The 20,825-nt window shown below is 37.1% G+C and overlaps 1 protein-coding gene across 1 annotated transcript in view; it reads right to left on the reverse strand.

Annotated features, from left to right (window-relative positions):
• Positions 1 to 20,825, reverse strand: part of CSMD3 (CUB and Sushi multiple domains 3) — a 778,187-nt gene that overhangs the window by 440,117 nt on the left and 317,245 nt on the right. The window contains 2 exon segments of the mRNA XM_029063925.2: positions 8,091 to 8,178; positions 13,068 to 13,145. Of these exon segments, the coding sequence (XP_028919758.1) occupies positions 8,091 to 8,178; positions 13,068 to 13,145 (166 nt within the window).

Below are 20,825 nucleotides of genomic sequence, written 5' to 3' on the forward strand. Positions count from 1 at the left end.
ATATTGGAAAAGTCACTTAGAGTATCTTTTGGCTGCTCTGATTTGATGCTAACACTGATCAACGACTTTTCCATTCAGCAGTAGGAATGGATGATTCATATGACAAAAATAGATACAGAGGAATTCAATGATAGATAATTGATTCCAAAGTGGCATTTATACATATTTTTATTCCTAAAATCTTTCATGGTCACTCTTGTACCTCTAATGTCTGAGCACTAAGGTGCCTTCAACATTTCTGCCAGCAACCTAGACTCCATCAGTAGAGAAGTAGTCATAATTATATTGCAATTTATTGAGCATCTAGTGAGTGAAATGCTATGTAATAGCTGCTTTGGAGGTACTGCAGACTCTCCAAAGACATTCCTTATCCACTAGGAGCTTAAACTCTAGGGACCCAGGATGCAAATAAACAATGAGTAGAACAATGTGGCAGAAGTAGAGTAAGAAGTACAATGCTCTACACACAGACATTCAGTAAATACCATTGATTGACTGAACAGAGGGAATGAACCAAAGGGAAATATACATGTGTGTTAGTGTATGTGCAGTAACATGAATGTTAACAAGAATGCATGAGTACTGGATAACGGTAAGCATGACTGTTTCTATGTATGGATACAAGCTGGTAGATTAGTCTGTTTCTATTAACATTGAGTCTCTGTGTGAGTGCTCCATTTATTTCTTTCAAATGCATTTTTCCTGATAACTTCTTTATAGAATCATCAGTCCACTAAATGGGCATTGCCAGTTCAATTTTAAAATAAGGTCACTGACTGCACCCATGAGGACATTTCATTAAAGGTTCACTTTCTTTTAATCAGAGTTTTCTTCAAAAAATAGAAAGGCTAAGAATCAAAACTTCCTCTGAAAATTAGCTGACCAACCATTGTGGCAAAATTTACAGCAGGTATCAAGAAGACCATCTATCAAGTCATGGAGCATGGCATAACATCAGCTGTAAACTGTGGTCACTTACGCCATAAATGGTCTCAGCACAGAAAAATGCTTTATGTGCAATTCTTAATGTGCTACTTCATTGCCCATTCACTGCAACAGTGACAATAAGACTGGAAGGAAAGAGAGTGCCAAACTCACAAAATTACTGCACACTCCTGAAAAAGCAACTCACTTGCATTCCTTGCTTAGTCACTGGTGTCTGATCAATATTCACCCCAACACTGACGAATCAGAAAAAATGATTTTTTTTCTGTGTATTTTCATGGACAGGAAGTAACTGTGGGTAAGGTCTCACCAAATTTGAACTGAAGGACAGCTTTTTGAATCATTACAAAATGTAAAGAATGATCTGTTACGTAACTTCACCTTGGGCAGATCTGCACTGGACTCTTCTTTGTCCAGTTAGTTGTGCCAGTCTCTGTCCCACCCAGAAACTAGGAGGATGGAAAACCCTTGACTCTAGGAAACTAGATGGATTTTGGAAAGATTTCTATCAATCAATTATATTTATTGAGTACTTTCTGTGTCTGGACACTGCATTCTTGGGAGAGTACACTACAACAGATTTAATAGATACATTCCCTGCCCACAGTGACTGAAGGGGCAGATAAAAATCAATATCAATTGAGTGAATTATAGATATGTAGCAACTGTTGTGGAGCTCAGGGAGTGGTGAATAAAGGGTGCAAATCCAAGTGAGAGGGCAATGCAAGTGAGAGGGAGTGGAAGAAGAGGAAATGAGGGCAAAATTGCAGAAGGCCTCCTTGACACAATCTGCTTTCATTAAGGCTTAGAAGGTGGGGAGAGTGATTGTCTGTTGGATAAGAGAGGATAAGAGAGGGAGGGTGTTGAAGGTCAGACAGGATGCTGGCAAGATAAACGTATAATGAATATAATGAATACGTTAGCATTAGAGGTGCAAAGTGTAGAGGCTGGGTTGTAATAGGAAATCAGGGAGGTAAGGTAGGAGCGGGACAAGGTGACTGAGTGTTTTGAAGCTGATTGTAAGGAGTTTCTGATGTGGAGGTGGATGGGCAACCCCTGGAGGAGTAGTGGGGAAATTTGGACTGAACATTTCTGTAGAAAAATGATCCAGGCACAAGAGTTAAGTATGGACTGGAGTGGGGAGAGATGGGAAGCAAGGAGGTCAGCAAGGAGGCTGATGCTGGAGTCAATGAGGAAGAGGGTAAATGCTTGGATTAATGTGGCAGCAGTCTTGATGGAGAGGAAAGAGTGGATTTTAGCGATGTTGTGAAAGTTGAATCCATGGGATTTGGTGACAGACAATGTAAATTAATATGATATATAATGTGGATTAATAGTTCAGATTGAATATGTGAATTATCCTACTCTGCATAGAAGTCTAATTTGCCCTAATCGTCTTCCCCATTCACTAAAGACCTCTGCTCAGTGAAGTAGCACTGCCCTCTCACTTGGATTTGCACCCTTTATTCACCACTCTCTCACCCAGTGGAGAGAAGAATCTTTGTCTCCACGGTTGACTGAGACTGTAAGCTCATGTCATGAATGTGTCTGTTTATTGTTATATTGTACTCTCCCAAGCTCTTAGTACAGTGTTTTGCATACAGTGAATGTTCAATAAATATGATTGAATGAATAAATGAATGAACAAAGTGGACTCCCTAGTGGAGCGGGGCAGTGCTGAGAGGACATAAAAGCTTGGAAACTGGCAGTCCTTGGTGATCTTAACTTGTGTCAGTGTCCACCTCCCTTTCTTGGGTGGACTCACTGAGACAGAAAATGTTGCTCTCACCCTGGGGAAGAGAATTCCAGGTCCAGGCCTGTTATGACAAAGCCTAGGACTGGAGCTGCTCTCTGAGAACCTGTTCCCACATGCTCTACTGTTAGGTCTTCATCAGCAGAACCTCTATTTCACTGAGCAGAGAGATACAAAATGTCGGCTGTATATGCACAGGATCAGAGAGAGCAATCAATGGTACTTATTGAGTCTTACCCTGGGCAGAGCACTGTACTAAGCACTAGGGAAATATTGGTTGATGTGATCCCTGCCTACGAGGAGCTTACAGTCTACAGGGAAAGACAGACATTAAAATAGATTAGGGGTAGTGGACTTTAAGAATATTTACATAAGCGTTGTGGACTTGGGTGATATCAAAATTCTCAAGGGATAAAGAGCCGAATTCACAGATGATGGAGGGGGAGGGTAGACAGAAGAAATAAAGAGCTTAGACTGGGAAGGTATTATGGAGATGTGGGAGGCAGCATAGCATAGTGGATAGAGCATGGGCTTGGGAGTAAGTAGGTCATGGGATCTAATCCCCATTCTGCTGTGTGACCATGAGCAAGTCACTTCATCTCTCTGGGCCTCAGTTACCTCATCTGTAAAATGGGGATAGAGACTGTGTCCAATCCGATTTGCTTGAATCCACCCCAGTGCTGAATACAGTGCCTGGAACATAGTAAATGCTTAAAAATACCATAATTACTATTATTACTATAAGAGAAGCAGCATGGCTCAGTGGAAAGAGCTCAGGCTTAGGAGTTAGAAGTCACGGATTCTAATCCCAACTCCATCAGCTGTCAGCTGTATGACTTTGGGTAAGTCACTCAACTTCTCGGTGCCTTAGTTACTTCAGCTGTCAAATGGGGATTAAGACTGTGAGCCTCACGTGGAACAACTGATTACCTTGTATTTACTCCAGTGTTTAGAACAGTGCTTGGCACATAGGAAATGCTTAATAAATACCAACATTATTATAGAAGCAGTGCGGGTTAGTGGAAAGAGCACAGGCTTGGGAGTCAAGGGTCAAGGGTTATAATCTCAGCTCCTCCACCTGTCAGCTGTGTAACCCCAAGTCACTTAACTTCTTTGTGCCTCAGTTACCTCATCTGTAAAATGGGGATGAAGATGTGAGCCGTACATGAGACGATCTGATTACCTTGTATCTATCCCAGCACTTAAAACAGTTGCTGGCACATAATAAGCCCTTAACAAATATCAACATTATTATTATGTGGTTTTAGGAAGGTTTTAAAGGGATAGTCTGTTGTATATGAAGGGGAAAGATGTGGGCAAGGGGTCAGTAGTAGGGCTGGGCAGCAGGGACTGCAGGTTAACTCATGCTTCACTCTGCCTCTTCTGACATTAGGCATACATTATGGCCCTCTTGGGAAGTTTCACGTTGGGCACCAAAGGCAAAGTCTTCAGCAGGGGCCACATTTGTAGAGGTTAGGAGCAATTTTCCTTGTGCAGTCACTTGAGCCATCCATTCCTGAGGCAGGGGGTTGGGGAGGGTAGTCAGGCCCCCAACCTTAGGCAGGGACTGCAGCCCCTAAACCCCTGCACAGATCTTGCCCTAAATCAGAGCTGTCTGAGGTTTCAAACCATTTTTATATTAATATTAAGATTCCTTTTCAGTTATGATTGAATGATCACATATTGCTGGTATTTTGAAGGAGCCTTTAAAAAATTCTGTATCCCAGACAAAAAGTTTTTATAAAAAAAGTGAGACCCTAACTATAACCTTTGTTGATGCTATTAAACCCAAGTACTATCTTGGCTGACATGGCCAGACAAAATGAACTGATGCTTTAACCCCTGATTTTACTCCAGTTTGTCACAGCTTGTACTATATGGCAATAGTGAGTCCAAATAGTCTACTCTGCTTCTTTTTTCTCTTTTCCATTCACATTCAAGGATGCCACAGGCAATTTTACTCCTGGTACCTAGTAAAAATAACTATGATATTTTTAGTGCTCATGTTTTCATTAGTTATCTATGCCAAGAGCCTTTTGACATAGCTCCCTGAGCTACATTTCTATATTGCCCTTCAGCTCTCTTTAAATGGTTTTTGTGGTCATTTTCAAACCTCTTTTAGAAAACATCATCTGGCTCTATTGTGGTAAAAACAAAAAACAAAACAAAACAAGATTTGTGCAACTTCTCATTTCTTCCCTATAGAACTTCCATAACCACTGCACACTCATCCAATTTAGATTACTGAGAGCACTGCAACAGAATCATATTTTAAAACAGTATATAGCTACCTACTGAGTTTCCCCCAACATATCTTCAATGACCTTTGTCCTCCTAATAGGTAGATTTTATTCCATGGATTTAATGCAGGGGAATTACTGCATTTTTTAAAAATACTTAAAAGGGCAACCACAAATTCAGGGGCTATCAATGCTTCCACCTTGACTGTGTGCCTTTGGAATGGTGAAATCTCTTTATCAAGAACAATAGATAAAGCCCTGAAACATCAGGACTGAGAACCTGTGCAAAGGAATTGCATCTAATGATGATGGTTTTCCAAATATCTCTCGCTCCTTTTCATTCCTCGCAGTAGCATTCCCAGTGTGGGGTCAAAGTGCAATGATCAGATAAATGGGAAGCTGTGCACTACATTGGGAACAGCAAGTGAAGGGTTTTTTTCGGTTTTATTTTTAACCTGCAGAGCCCATTTACAGCTGAAGTGAACATAGCATAGGGCCAATCCATCAATCATATTTACTGAACACTTACTGTGTGCAGAGCATTGGGAAAGTATACTATAATAGAGTTGATAGACATGTTCCCTGCACATATGAGCTTACATTCTAGAGAAAGTCAATGTCCCTTTGAACACACAATTAAGAAACTCCAATTTCCTAGATAGGTTTCTTATTGATTGGTTGATCTTGATATACTAGTCAATTTTTTTTTTTATTACTTTTGGCATCCAGTGCAAGAATTTCTTTAAAATCCTTTCAGTCACACTGAACACTAAATTCCCTGATTGTTTCTTAATATGCTTTCTTGTTTGCTTACCCAAGCTAGCTTTTTATTTTATTTTCTCTTCATTAGCTCTTTTATCCTTCCAAAGGCAAAGAGGGCTCTACTTGACTCTCCATTCAAATAACTGAACTTCTATTCTTCGAAGTCCAATACATTGCCTCAGTACAACAAGAATCCAGCTGAATGATAAGTTCTCACATTTAATACATTTCAATTTAGTACCTTTCCAATTTACCTGAAAATGAGATGGTCTATAATAACTTTTCAATCTTCTTTATCTACTTTAATTATTTTAAATTTTCGTATAGGATTATTTCATTTTACTGTCTTTCTGTTTACTCCTTTGCAAGCCCCCTAAGGAAATAGGAAGACAATTTGCTTATTTACCAAGGCAAATGTTAAGCTTACAGTGGCCCAGGGATCAAAATTCTGGGTCAAGAGAAGTAATGGGTGTTTTCTTCCTTTCATTTGCACAGGTCTCCGTCTTCCTTCTACAACTCTGAGGAAACAGATAACTTGGGAAGAAAACCAACCCTGAGATGCAGAGATGACAATTCCCAGGTATATGGGGCAAAATCCCTTTTCAAATGTAACATTAATCCACTATAAAAATTATGTGTCAGTCACAAAGATTCCAAATGACCCTTGACTCAAGTTAGCTGATAATTTAATGAAGGGAGTTGGCAGTCATATTTCTGGAGTGATTCAAGATTAGTCTTTCCTGATAAACAGGAATGACTTACACTGTGTAAGGATAGACTGACTTAGTAGGCTATATAAAAGTACATAAATACATGGGAAGAGGCATGGCTTAGAGGATAGACTATGGGGCCTGAGAGTCAGAAGGTCATGGATTCTAATTCTGGCTCTGCCATTTGTCTGCTGTGTGGCCTTGGGCAAGTCACTTCACTTCTCTTTGCCTCAGTTTCCTCATCTGTAAAATGGGGATTAAGACCATGAGCCCCATGCAGAACAGGGACTATGTCCAAACCAATTCGCTTGTATCCACTTCAGTTCCTAGTTGACTGCCTGACACATAGTAAGTGCTTAACAAATACCACAATTTTTATTGTTATTATTAATATTACATGCCTTTGAACAACAGGATACTGACACGGTGATTATTCAGTCAGTATTCTATGAATAAAAGTAGATCAATAATCAATAACAAACCAATGTCAGTCCTGACATTGTGGGCAGGGAATGTGTCTGGTGATTGTTATATTGCATTATCCTAAGATCTTAGTACAATGCTCTGTACACAGTAAGCACTAGATAAATAAGTTTTACTGACCCAATTCTGACCCATTGTTTCCACCACCTGGAACTCCTGCTCCTTTTCAAGACACAGTTCTCATCTTCAAAGCCTTCCTAAAGTAGCATCTCCAGGAAAAACCTATCTTATTAAAGTTCATCACCCTAGGTCATGTCATCCCAACAACCACCTCATCACTTTATGTACTTTAAGCTACCCTAAATGTATTTATTTATTCATCTCTCCATCTTTGTTTATTCTTGTCATTACCCAATTGCATCCCTGTTCTTTCTCCCATTCCCTGTATTTAGACATAATATATAAATCCCTGCCTCTAGCTATTAGATATTAATGATAAGGTTAGTAATTGTGTTATTTGTTAACCACATACTGTGTGGCCAGCACTATATTAAGCACTGGGGTAGATTTCAGTTCCTCTACAACATGGACAAACTTCCTCTGTCTGAGGTCTACCCTTCTATTGTATTTTACTTTCTCAGGGGCTTAGCACAGTGTAGGATAGTGAGTGCTGAGGTGGATACAGGATAATCAGCTCAGGAATAATTCCTCTATTACATGGGAAATTAATCCATCCAGCTCTGAAAAACTCTAGATGTCATGACAACTGCCTGCAGATTTTGTCCAACATTTCTATCCAGCAGTAAACAGTACTCAAAGAGTAAACAGTAGTCAATTCCATCCATTTATGATTTCATCTTTGTGATAAAATTCTACGTACAGTCCATACTCAGGTAAACACTGTTAACACAAAGAGTGTCTCTTAAAAGGTGGGATCTTAATGAAATTAATGAGAACCATGTATGTGCACTGAGGTTATAATATTCCTTCATATTTCAACAATCATCAAAAATGTATACAGATTTAAATTCAAGAGAACAATTAAGGAAAGATGAACTTAGCATTCAATATTTTGATAAAACTCTAAATACTAATCCAACTGTTCTGGAATTCTAGTGGGTTTTTCATCCCTTAACAGCTATTGGGTAATAATGGTCTTAGGAGGGTATTCAGATATTTTCACCGTTCATGTTTTAAACAGAAAATCACATTTGACAAAATAAAGACATGAAACAAATGCACAGTTAAAAGTTTTACCTAAAATCTGAGCCCACTCTTTTTCCATTTTCTGGTTCTCCTGGATCTGGGCACAAATTGGATGCCTGTTTAATGCCACCCTCATTGACTGCAAAAAAAACAGATCATAGAATTAGGAAATCAAAAGAATTTGAAAATGTGCATAGTACACACACACACACACAAACACACACACACACACACACACACACAAACTTTCTACTGAGTACTTTTTGAGTATTCTTGAAATTGTAGATGGACTTTCCTAAACCTAACTCCTGAACAAAATGACTTAAAATTCCTAAAGCCTTCCTAAAAAGAAATCTTCTCTTCTGGCATATTTCTACACTGACAAAGTGAATGGCTTTACTTGCAAATGACTACTGAATGGAATAACTTGACACTGACAGCCTGAATCATTTTGAATGTTGGCACCAAATTGCTAAGGAAAGGGCATCCCCAGGCCACCTGTGCTATAATATGCATTTTAGAATGGCAAGAAAAGTCATCTCAAAATTTCACACCATCAGAAGAGTCACACCAAGGTCTCTCTATTGTGGCTAAAGCTGCCAGAGAACACAGAAGGGTTGATGATTGTGTTCATTTTTGGCATAGTGGATAATAAAGTTTGCCAATTGAGAGAGCAACAACTAAATTCTAGGGGGAAAATTCATTTCAAACTGCCTGCTGTTACCACTGCGGAAAATTCAAACATATTAACCTTCAACATTTTGACTGCAGTGCTACATTTCACTTTGCCAGTATTTTTTTTTTACAGTAATCTCACAATAAACTAGGAGACAGTAATCAGTAGAAGCTATCTGTTCCTAAGTGCTTAGGAGGTCCAGTAACTCTTGAGCATCACTAGGTGATCATTTAAGAGGGAGGTACCCATGAGTATAGTGAATTTAATTTTGCTGTGAACTCCAGAAATGAGCCAAAGGGCCATTATTCTGTTGAGGTACCAGCTAATGTATTTTATACATAGTCTGGCCTAACTAATCTTCTGAGGTGCATTAACCCAACCAGTCCCCCTTCCACTAGCTCCTGCAACTTTCCTAGCCTCTGATCTACCATGTGTCTTTCCAATTCCTTAACGTCCCCTTTTAACTTTTATCTTTTTTTTTTGGTAACTGGTTTAACCCACCTGAATTCTACTGGGAGCAACCTCTCTGATTCTGTCCAGGTTCCCTTTAGGCAGGCCCTGTAATTCCTAACTACAAAGACATGAAAAGCAGCAGTAGAAGAGGACATAGAAGAGCAGCAGAAAAGCCCTTTCATTAGGCCTATCTTCTCCTCTGGTTCATCCCCTATCCAGAGGAGACAATTTAGAGATTCTTCTTCAGGGCTTCATCTTAACACTATTGATTTTACCCTACCAAAATATCAAAATAATTCCATCTTTATCTATCACAGAGTTATTGTATATTATTCTTATTTTCCTCCTAAAAATTATCCATAGATCTATTTAAATTATATGTTTTTTGAAGCAATTTATATCGGGAGAGAACACAATTAAATTCATTATTATATTGTAAATATTATCAAGGTTGATAGGTTGATTTTTTTTCTCCAAAATTTTCCAATTCTTTGGATTTTCATCCTGCAAATACTGAATGCTATTTCTTTTACATTACAATTTTACGTACCAAGTGGCAGTGTTAATAAGTTACAATATTGAAGGGTACTGTAGTTTGCCTTGCATAGCCATATGACTTTAATTTAAAAGTTCAGAGTTTTATGTCTAGAGCCAATTATAATTATAAAACAAATAGGTTTCCAGTGAAATAAAACAATGAATCCAGTGTCAGAACACACTTGTTCAGTTCAGTGAAAGGTTGGATTCAATTCAATTCTTGGTGCCTAAAACTCTATGGATTCGTTTCCAGAATGATTTCAGATAGAGGTGGGCCGTTTTGGGAGAGATGTGTCTATGGAGTCACTGTGGATCCGAGACAGCATAAGAAAAGAAAATTAGTGTACTGATCTGAAAGGCTGGGCCTTCCATGTCCCTTCCATGTTTCTTGACCAGTTAATGTGCAGGAAATCCTTACTCAATATGCAATCATTTTAAATGAATAGTAAGACATTTATTTCCTCTTGCAATGCCCATCATTTCAAATTTATACAAAAAGTGTTGTGTGGAAAATATCCACATGCAGTAACAAATGTCTATATTGATCACTCATAGAAATGAAAATATTATTACACAAAGCAATTGTTCAAAGCTAAATGAAAGATTAAGAACTTTAACTTTAAGCCACATGGAGAACACTGAAAGTGATGCTTGAGTGTTTTATTACGATGAAAACTGCACAAGGGTGCTTTCCATGGTGAGGAATAATGCCCCAACATATTTGGAATTAAAAATAAAAAATATAAGTCCACACAAAACATAGGTTGATTGTAAAACTAAACATATTAAAAAAGTGAGATGATAGTACAAGACAATATATAAGTGATTCTATAAAAGGAAATGAAAAGCACAATATATTCCTAGTATACACTATCCAAATGCATTCTTCTTTAGCATTTGTTTGTGCAACTCTACCTATCTGTAAGAAAAACAATAACAACAAAATTGCAATTTCTGCTACTCTTTCCAACTAAAGCTCTCATTGACTTCCATCCGCTTATGAGACTTCTATATTATGTAGAATCAGTTCTTATTATTTTCCTAAATCATTAATTAATTTTGATGAGGTCTTTCTGCAAGCATGTGAGATTATAGCTACCCAACAGAGATGAGAGTCCATCAGCAACATTTCGTAAAAGACCATTTCATATCCAATTCCAGTCACATGACATTCAATTTTCACCCTGATTGATCCAATTGAACCAAATGAAACCCTGGGCTACCAGCACAGTTCCTCAAATAATAATGATAATCATAAGAATAAATTATTGTGGCATTTGTTTGGTGCTTACTATATGTCAGGCACTGTGTACTAAGCAAGGGAGTAGATACAAGCTAATCAGGTTGGGCAGACTCTTCCCTTTTGGGGCTCACAGTCTCAATTCTCATTTTCCAGATGAGATAACTGAGGCATAGAGAAGTTAAGTGACTTACACAAGGTCACACAAGCACACAAGTGGCTGACCCATGATTAGAATCCAGACCCTTACTCCCAGCTCTGGGCTCTATCCACTAAGCAGTGCTTATCGTTATAAAACAGCCATCTTGGTTTCCAAAAGTCATTTAATATTTGGTAATTGTTTATTTCATATTCACTCAATAAACATAGCATTGACTTTGTCCTGGATCCTCCCAAATATTTTTGCCATTATTATTCATTCATCTTTACTCTTAATTCAAGTTCACTGCTTTAGAGTCTGAAAATATTAACTGAGTATTGCAACTAATTCAGAATTTCTCAATTCAGAAATCAGTTTGTTGTGTTTTTTGGTTTTTTTTGGTGTATCTGAAAAACCTCGAGGAAGCAAGGATTTGTTCCAAGACAAAAATAAAATTGGATGGTATCCATTTGTTCAACTGCTGTTTTGGAAAAAACTAAATTAGAATTAATTCCTTGATGGTTGAAATAATGTTATGAAAACCAAACAAAAATCCTTGATTATAGTTTGCATTTCTATTAGCTTAGCATAAAAATGCTAGAAGTTTATTTTAAAGTAAACATTTCGCAGTAATGATTTAGTCTACTATACACTCAGGTGATCTGATTTTTGAAGTTGTTTATCTCTGGCTAATATAGGTTTGAAACATAGAATGAATACATATCCTGAGCTAACATCACAAATATAAATTGACTGAGTCCTGTATATTACTATGGTAATAATAATGATGGTATTTGTTAAGCACTATGTGCCAAGCACTGTTCTAAGCATATGAAATATGTGTAGTTAGTTCTATGGATAGGAAGAAGTCAACAGGAGATTTGGGGGTGTAATCAAAGAGACAATTTGGACTATTAATCATCACATGTTAATAGGGAATGTCTATTTGACATTCATAGCCTTATGCTCATTATCCAAATTGGCAGCATTAAGTCACCTCCCATCTCTCAGGAGTGAAGAGGAGAAAGTAGACCCAACCTCTCAAAATATTTTGAAATTTTGGAAATGTGAGTGTAATATAGTTAAAATAAGAAAGAATTGCAGTACTCTATTATTATTACTATTACAGTCTACAAAAGAACAACTTTTCCGGATAGTCTTTCCTCACTAATCTCTCACTTCCCCATCCAATTTTCCCTTCCTACAGTGTCAGGTACTTGACTCTCTACCCTGTTAATACTTCAGTACTCACCTTTCCCCAACCCACCAAAGCACTTGTGAGCATATCTTTATACTTGCTGTAATTTATTTTATTGCTAGTCTCCCTCTCTAAATTGTAAGCTTGTTGAAGGCAGGGATGTGTGCATTTACTCTCTTGTACTCCAAGTGCTTAGTTCAGTACTTTGCACAAAGAAGGACTTGATACATACCTTTGATATAGCACATTGCCTCAGAGAATCATTTCATACACATAATAATTTGAGATGTAATATATAAATTGTTTTTTATACAAAACTTAAATTTAAATAGTTATGTGCTTGTGATACTGAAGTCCTTCAAAACTTTGAGAAGCAAAATTTTGGCCCTCAAATTAAATGATTCGCTCTCTATAGGTTCATATATTTTGCAACACTAAATTACCAAATCAAACTAAAAGTACAGCGCATTTATCTCCTAGAAAGCAAATTTTACACATGAGAAGTATTTTTCAATTTAAAGTATTTGATATGCTGATCTTAAATGAGTAATTTGTGTCAAAATATATTTTTTCTCATTAAATAATAATAAAATGTAGACCCCCTCCACCCCCAACCAGGGATGCTTTTTTCTTACTCTATTTTGGTAATGTTTGCCATGCACATTATAGGTAGATATTATAAGCATACTGATAGACAAACAGTTTAATAAAACATAAGTGAACAACACAGACAACACAAACTTCACTTTTGCACTGGAAAAAGTAACAAAAAGGAGTACACTCACAGATAGAAAACTTGTTGCTGTTGTCTTTCCCTGGAAACAATTTAAATCCTCTAGATTTAAAATCTATGGCCTTTTTCACTAGTTAAGAAAACAAACAAAAACATTTATCAGGAAATGCAATCTAAAGATGTAAGTCAAGTTAAACTTCTTATAATGGAGATATGTGGTTAAAGAAACTGCTCTCTAACAGCCTGTTAGTGTCTTCAGTAGAAAGAAAAACAAAACAATTCATTTTAAATGAAATGTAAGCACCCTAATAGGACAGTGAATGTACTCAAAATAAAGCATGATTTTCACTATGGTTCACAGTAGGGGTCACAATATCACCTAATAGCACCATTCATAGTTGGGACTGTGTTGTTTTGCTTTTCAGAATAGACATATGATTAATCTTAATGATGAATACTTCTGGAATCGCCTTTTAAACTGTAAACGATAATCTGAGTTGGTGACAGAGTAGATAGTTATACTGACTGGGAGATGAAGATTATAAAATCATAGACTGACAATAGGATAAACAGTTTTCTAATCCACCACTTTTCAACTTAAAAAATGAGTAATGATTCTTCACTTTGAATTTCATTACTTTCTGTAATCCGAGAATGTGAGTCATAACATATATTCATTTTGGAATAGCCTAGATTTAAAGTTTGTTATTAAAATTAAATCAGATAAATTAAATGGAACATGGTAAGCTCATAGTGGTCAGTTAAGTGTTTCATGGTGAGGGAATAGGTCTACCAACTCAATTGTATTGTACTCTCCCAAACATTTAGTACAGTGCTCTGCACAAAGTACCTACTCTATAAATACCATTGATCGATTGATATGGAAGTAATTGGATAATATTAAAGTGACATGAATGAAAAGGTTCACTCTCAATTCTTCAAAGAAACTTAAACTTAGTAAGCATTTCATTTAGGTTTTCTGATTTACTATTTATTTGAATATAACATAGCATTTTCAAGAGCTTGTTTGGAACTTTCTTTTAGTAGTCTCTTTAAATTTCCTCAGGAAATACTTTATGAACTAGTCTTGGGTTTTTTTCAAAGGAGAAAAATTATCTCCCCCCCCAGTAAAAAAACAAAACAAAACAAAAACTAATCTACTGAGAAGATATCTACTGGACGGTTAGACTGATAATAGATTTTATTAAGCTTAATGGAATATGTCAAGTAGATTAGACTGTAAACTCGTTGTGGGCAGGAAAATGTACCTGTTATATTGTTGTACTGTAGTCCCCCAAGCACTTAGTAGAGTGCTCTGCACACAGTAAGCACTCAATAAATATGATTGGCTGACTCAAGAACGCTACTTGAGCTGTAAACTTAAATTGAACTTTTTTATTTTTTCCTGAAAAGACTCATTTTTTAAAAAATTGTGTATCATGCCTGATTGATAAGCCACTTCCCTACCCAGATGTTTGAGGAAATGGCTATCTCTTGATTGAGGACTAAAGATTTTAGACATATATAGGAAACTCTAGGAGGTTAAACACAACTCTAAAATGATTGAGCGAAAAAGAGAAATAAATGGACTGGAATTCAAGTGAAGATTATAATTAGTAGAGCAAAATACTAAGAGCTTTTGTGGAAAGAATTATCTTACATGTATGAACATTCCAAAAAGAACACATTTATGGATAGGAAGGGCGTTGTTTAAACTCTAAGAATAAGCTCACACATTAATTTTAATAAAAATTCACCAGATTGACAACTGCTAGAATTGACTTGCTGAGAGACCACAGGTATCTGCGTAGTTATGGGTGTAATCTGCCCACTCTAACCCACTGAAATTGCTCTCTCTAAGGTTACTAATGGTCTCCTTGCCAAATCTAATAGATGCTACTCCATCCTAATCCTCCTAGACCAACAAGCAATCTCCCACATTGTGAACTATCCTTTTCTCCTGGGAATCATGGTCTAATCTTTGTTTCACTGATACAGTCCTCTTCTGGTTCTCCTCGTAACTTTCAGGCTAGTCCTTGTCCATCTCTTTTGCTGGTTCCTCTTCTTCCTTCCATTTCTTAACTGTGGGGATCCCTTAAAGTTCTGTTTCATCCTTGGAGAAATATTCCCATGATTTTCACTACCATCTCTCTGCAGATAACTCCCACATATACCTCTCCATAGGTAACCTTTCTCTACTTGGATGTCCTACCAACACTTCACATGTCAAAATGAACTCATCTTCCCACAAGAATCCTCTCCTCCTCCAGACTCTTTCATCATGGTTGACAACACCATCACTCTTCATACTTCACAAGCCCATAACCTTGCCTTTATCCTCAACTCATTTCGCTTCTTCAGTACACATGTTCAGTCTATAACCAAATTATCTTAGCTTTTTCTCCACATCTCTGAAATTCATCCATTCTTCTCCACCTAAACTGCTAGCATATTTTTGTCTCCACTACTGCATCAGCTATCTTTCTTACTTTCCTGACTCTTTCTACTCTTCTGTCTGTAATTCATTCTGCTGCCAGTATCATTTTCTATGAAATAATTTGGCATAAGTCTTCCCATTCCTCCAAAAGCTCAGTCATTTCCCATTCATTTCCATATCAAACAGAATCAGCCATAATCAGCACTCAATCGGTTCTCTTGTCGCCTCACTCCTCTCTGACTACAATCCAATCCAACACACTTCATCCACTAACACTAATATACAATACAAATCTTGTTGTCGATGCCCTCCCCTGTGCCTGGAAGTCCCATCCTCTTCATATCTGAGAAACCAAACTCTCCTATCTTCATAGCATTGCTAAAATCATATCAACTTCAGGAAACCATCCCTGAGTCATATATCCACCGTAATATCAATCCATTCTGCATTATGTATAAACCTAAATTCATATTACTGAAGCATGCTGATATTCATCCCAGCCCTGACCCCACAGCACTTACATAAGTATCCTTATTCTCTGCTACATTTCCTATTGTTAATTAATTTTATTGACTGCCTCTTCCAGTACACTGTAAGCTCCTTGAGGGTCAGGATTGTGTCTACCAACTCTACAGTACCCTCCCATAGAGTATTAATTAAAGAGCTCTAAACACAGAGTTCTCAATAAATATCACTGATACCTGTCATTTATTGAATATTCACCTTCCTAAATAAAGGATGTGCAAAATGGTTATTTTGGCATAGCTATAGAAAAATAAGCATTGAGAACAAATATAACCTCAACAAATATTTGTGGTAAAGGTTATCACCTGTGGTGCTTTGAAGACTGATTGTATCATACAATCTACCAGTTAAATCTTGACAAGGTTTCAAATTATTTTTAACCCACAAAATATGTCATTTCAAGATCAATATTTAAGAGATCTGCCTCTGGTTCCCCAGGAATATGCTCTTCCTGGGATCTGTGAACTCAGGTCTTGTAGGTATCTCAAGTTACTGCTAAATGAATACAGTGGCATGTCTTACATATTTATTAGAGACAGAGAGAATGTCTGTGCTTTTATAGGGAGGGACCATGATGCATAGGGGCTGAGGAGAGGAACTATAATGGTCAAGAAGATAAAAAAAAAGTTTGAGCAAGATACGTTAAAGTTAGTTAGAGAACATAACTGAAGATAAAGTGCACTAGGAAAAAATATTCAAAGACCAAGTGTGAGAATTTGAAAGTAGAAGCCATGGTTTCAATATGAGATGCACTTGTAAATAAATTTTTTAAAAGTGCTAACATTTCAAACTTCTTTGTGATTTGTAATTTAGAAAAAGTACAACAAAATCATAGTGCCAATGCTATAGGGAGAGGAGGTCTCAACAGTGGGATGTGGAATAAGGCTAGAGACAGACAAAAAAGTCAGAAATGCAATCTGCTAATTAGGAGGGATGACATGCAGCATCTGGTTCAGATTTGCAACTAAACCAGTGATATGTTGCTTCAAAGTCATCTGCTGGTTCTGGAAATGCTGGTGTTGACTCTGTGGATGTGTGGATAAAAAAAAAAAAAAAAAAAACTGTCCAGGAAATAGATAACTGACTCGCACTGCAGGTGCAGTCAGTACATGAGTAAGGAAGAGAATAAAAAGATGATCCAGTGTCAATGGTGTGATGAGGATGTGCTATTGCAAATTTACTTTTCTAGCTTAAAGCACTGGGAAAAGATGAACCGTTTTGAGAAAAGTGCATAGAATTCAACTGAAAGAGGATTTTTTTAAAATTAGAGATGGTGCTTAGAAGAGAAAAAACTTACATGTCAAAAAGAAACATGAGAAAATGATCATTTTTGTATCTGCAAAACTCATTAAAACTAAGCACTATGCTATCCACTGGGGAAATAACAATTCGGTCAGATTATAAATGATGAGAAAACAATGAAGAAATAGTCAATCAATTAATTGAAATACACAGACTAAATGTACAGTGTAGTAAATTACATGAAATAACAGAGAACATATTGATTTAAAGTGATTAAAAAGTATCATCATACTGTGCATCTAAGCACCGATCAATTAATTTGTAAAACTAATGTACTTTTCTTCAAATGTGTGTCCATGAATTGACATAAACTTGATCTCATAAAGGACACAGGTTTTTTTAATCCTGTTTTCTTATAGGGAAAAGTTAATGTGAAATATAAAATGAAACATTTTACAGGAACTCTTAAATGTATATAATCAAGTTTTTAAGCCATAACCTGAAAGAATTTGCCTTTTTAAAAAAATTCTTAGTAAAATGAAATTACCAATAAAAGAACTGGTAAAAATAAAGTATTCATCTTTTCATTGACATAGCATGCATCAAAGGTCTTAAATTTATTTGGAATAAAATAAGGATTTTCCTTTTAAACTCAAGATGATTATGGGACTCCCTTAAGAAAATGATTGGACAATAATTTTTAAAAAGGCTAAAATCTATGTAGCTACAAGTAGCTTGAAACAAATAGGTTTATTCTTCTCTCCTTGTTTTGATGTTTTTTTCTAATATTTTTGGTCAGATTAATTAAATAAGGTGGTTAACTTTTCCCTTAGAAAACCAAATTAGAGAATGGAAAAGGGATCAACAGTGTGTCACATTTAGTGGTGACAGTAATTATTTCCATCTGCTTCCTAACTACATATAAAAAATAGCAAAGATGAAAAGTCAAACAATTATAATAGTTACCATATTTTTTAACGGAATTTGTAGATTTTTTTTGAGGTATAGTTTCTGATTATACATATCTAAGCCAAAAAGGTACCCCTATGTTTAGTTGCAGGTGTACACATTTATACAACAAAAGCTTTCATCGCTTTGAACTCTACTTGAGGATTCTTCAGTGTCATCTGTGCAAGGGTAATCTTGGCCTATTTATCACTTTTAGAGAGCAACAGGAGTCTTCCTAGATAAAAAATGAATTTTCCCTAGAGTATTTGTGTACACTGTGCTAATTTGGTCAACAGAAGATTTGTTTTATCTACAATCAGGGGCGTTTCTCATGCATAATCTCTCACCATAGCCCTAGATAGCTCTGTTCTTCTGCTTCCCTTTAAGTGTAGTTTCAAATAACATTATCTCCTAATCCCGACTACAAACATCCTTCTAAATATAAAAGGAGCAGAACCTCATGCAGTTTGTAATTTTACTTGAACCTCTGTGTGAAAATTTATTGTTCCTGATGGTCCTAGCTGGGTTAATGTTTAATTAATTGTATCATCAAATGGTCCCCCATTACCACTCAAAGACCTTTCCAAGTTTCTTGAGGGCTTTAATGGAGGTTTCTAAGTAATTATGCAAGGACTCTTTCAGGTCAATCCTAAATCATAGTTAAATAGAACTTTTGATGAAAAGGTATTTACCAATTCCTGAACCTACCAGAGACTATAGATTTATGTGCTTATATGTTTATACATATGCCAAGTTTGTGTCTGATATTCAAAATCCCAGTAAAGAAAGGGTTTGCATTGACTTGGGGAAGAGGCTGGGGAAGGGGTGCAGTTTTGTTTGTTTTTTTAGACAAGTCTAATTTCATTGGTAATAAATAAATAGTATTTTGGTGCTTACTTTTTGCTGAGCACTATTTTAAGCACTAGGAAGAGTACAACACAGGGGAGTTGGTAGACATCTTCCCTACCTCACAAGGAGGTTACAGTCTCCAGGGGGAAATAGACATTAAATAAATTATGGATAGGTTACTTATGAAATAATAATAATGGCATTTATTAAGCGCTTACAATGTGCAATGCACTGTTCTAAGCACTGGGGAGGATACAAGGTGATCAGGTTGTCCCACGTGGGGCTCACAGTCTTAATCCCCATTTTACAGAGGAGGAAACTGAGGCAAAGAGAAGTTAAGTGACTTGCCCAAAGTCACACAGCTGACAAGCGGCTGATCAGGGATTTGAACCCATGACCTCTGACTCCCAAGCCCATGGTCTTTCCACTGACCATGCTGCTACAGTGCAGCTGAAGGTGGGGTGAATATTAAGTGCTTAAAAGATGCTGATCCAAGTGTCTAGGCAATGAAGAAGGGAGAGGGACTAGAGGAAATGAAGGCTAGGTCAGGGAAGGCCTCTTGAAGGAGATGTGATTTTAATAGGTCTTTCTACTCCTTCAACCATTATCCAACCTTTGTTTCACTGACACCATCCTCTCTTGTCCCTCTGGATGCTCATTCTCAAGCTCTTTTGTGGGCTCCTCCTGTGTCTCCCATGCCCTAAATGTGGATGTCCCTCCAGGTTCAGTTCTATATTTCCTTCTATTCTACATCTACATCTACTCCTTCAAAGTATTCATTTGCTCCCATGGCTTCCAATACCACTTCTATGGAGATAATTCCAAAATCTACATCTCCAGCCCTGATCTCTCTCCCTCCTGCCTCTAAGACATCTCTTCTTGGAAGCCCTGCCATCATCTCAAATTTAATTTGACAAAACAGAACTCCTTATCTTCTTAGCCAATCCCTCTCCTCATCATGACTTTCCCATCACCGCAGACAGCACCACAATACTTCCTGTCTCACAAGCCCATAATCTTGGTTATTCTTTACTCCCCCCACTCATTCAACCTACATATTCAATCTGGCACTAAATGCTGTCAGGTTTCATCTTCACAACATCACTAAAATATCCTGTTTCTTCTCCATCCAGACTGCCTCCATGTTAATCAGAGCACCTATCCTATTCCATCTTGATTACTCTTATCAGCCTCCTTGCTGACCTCCCACCCTCCTGTCTCTCCCCACCCAGATCATTTTTCTACAAAAATTTTCAGAACATATTTTCCCACCTCTCAAGAACTTCTGGTGGTTTCCCATCCACCTCCAAATCAAACAGAAACTCCTTCCCATTGACTTTAAAGCACTCAATCATTTTGCCCAACCTTCCACCTATTTATTTATATAGATTTTTGTCTCCTCTTCTAGACTGTAAACTCATTTGGGGCAGGGAATGTATTTGTTATCATGTGTTTTACTCTCTCAAGCACTGAGTATAGTACTCAATAAATATGATTGATTGATGGATAAGACTTTGAAGGGGCAGAATCACCAGACAATAACTAGAACAATATTTTACTAAATACCATTATATATGACAGCATGATCAGGTCAGGCTAGAGAACCACTATGGCCTAGTGAAAAGATCATGAACCTGGGAGTCAAAAGGACTTGGATTCTGACCCTGGCTCTACCACTTCCCTGCTGTGACCTTGAGAGAGTCAGAGTCATTTAGCTTCTCAGTGCCTCAGTTACCTCATCTGTAAAATAGGGATTAAGGCTAAGGGCCTCACATGGCACATGGATGCATCCAAACTGATTAACTTGCA

Source organism: Ornithorhynchus anatinus, chromosome 4, assembly GCF_004115215.2.
Source record: "Ornithorhynchus anatinus isolate Pmale09 chromosome 4, mOrnAna1.pri.v4, whole genome shotgun sequence".
Classification (NCBI taxonomy): domain Eukaryota; kingdom Metazoa; phylum Chordata; class Mammalia; order Monotremata; family Ornithorhynchidae; genus Ornithorhynchus; species Ornithorhynchus anatinus.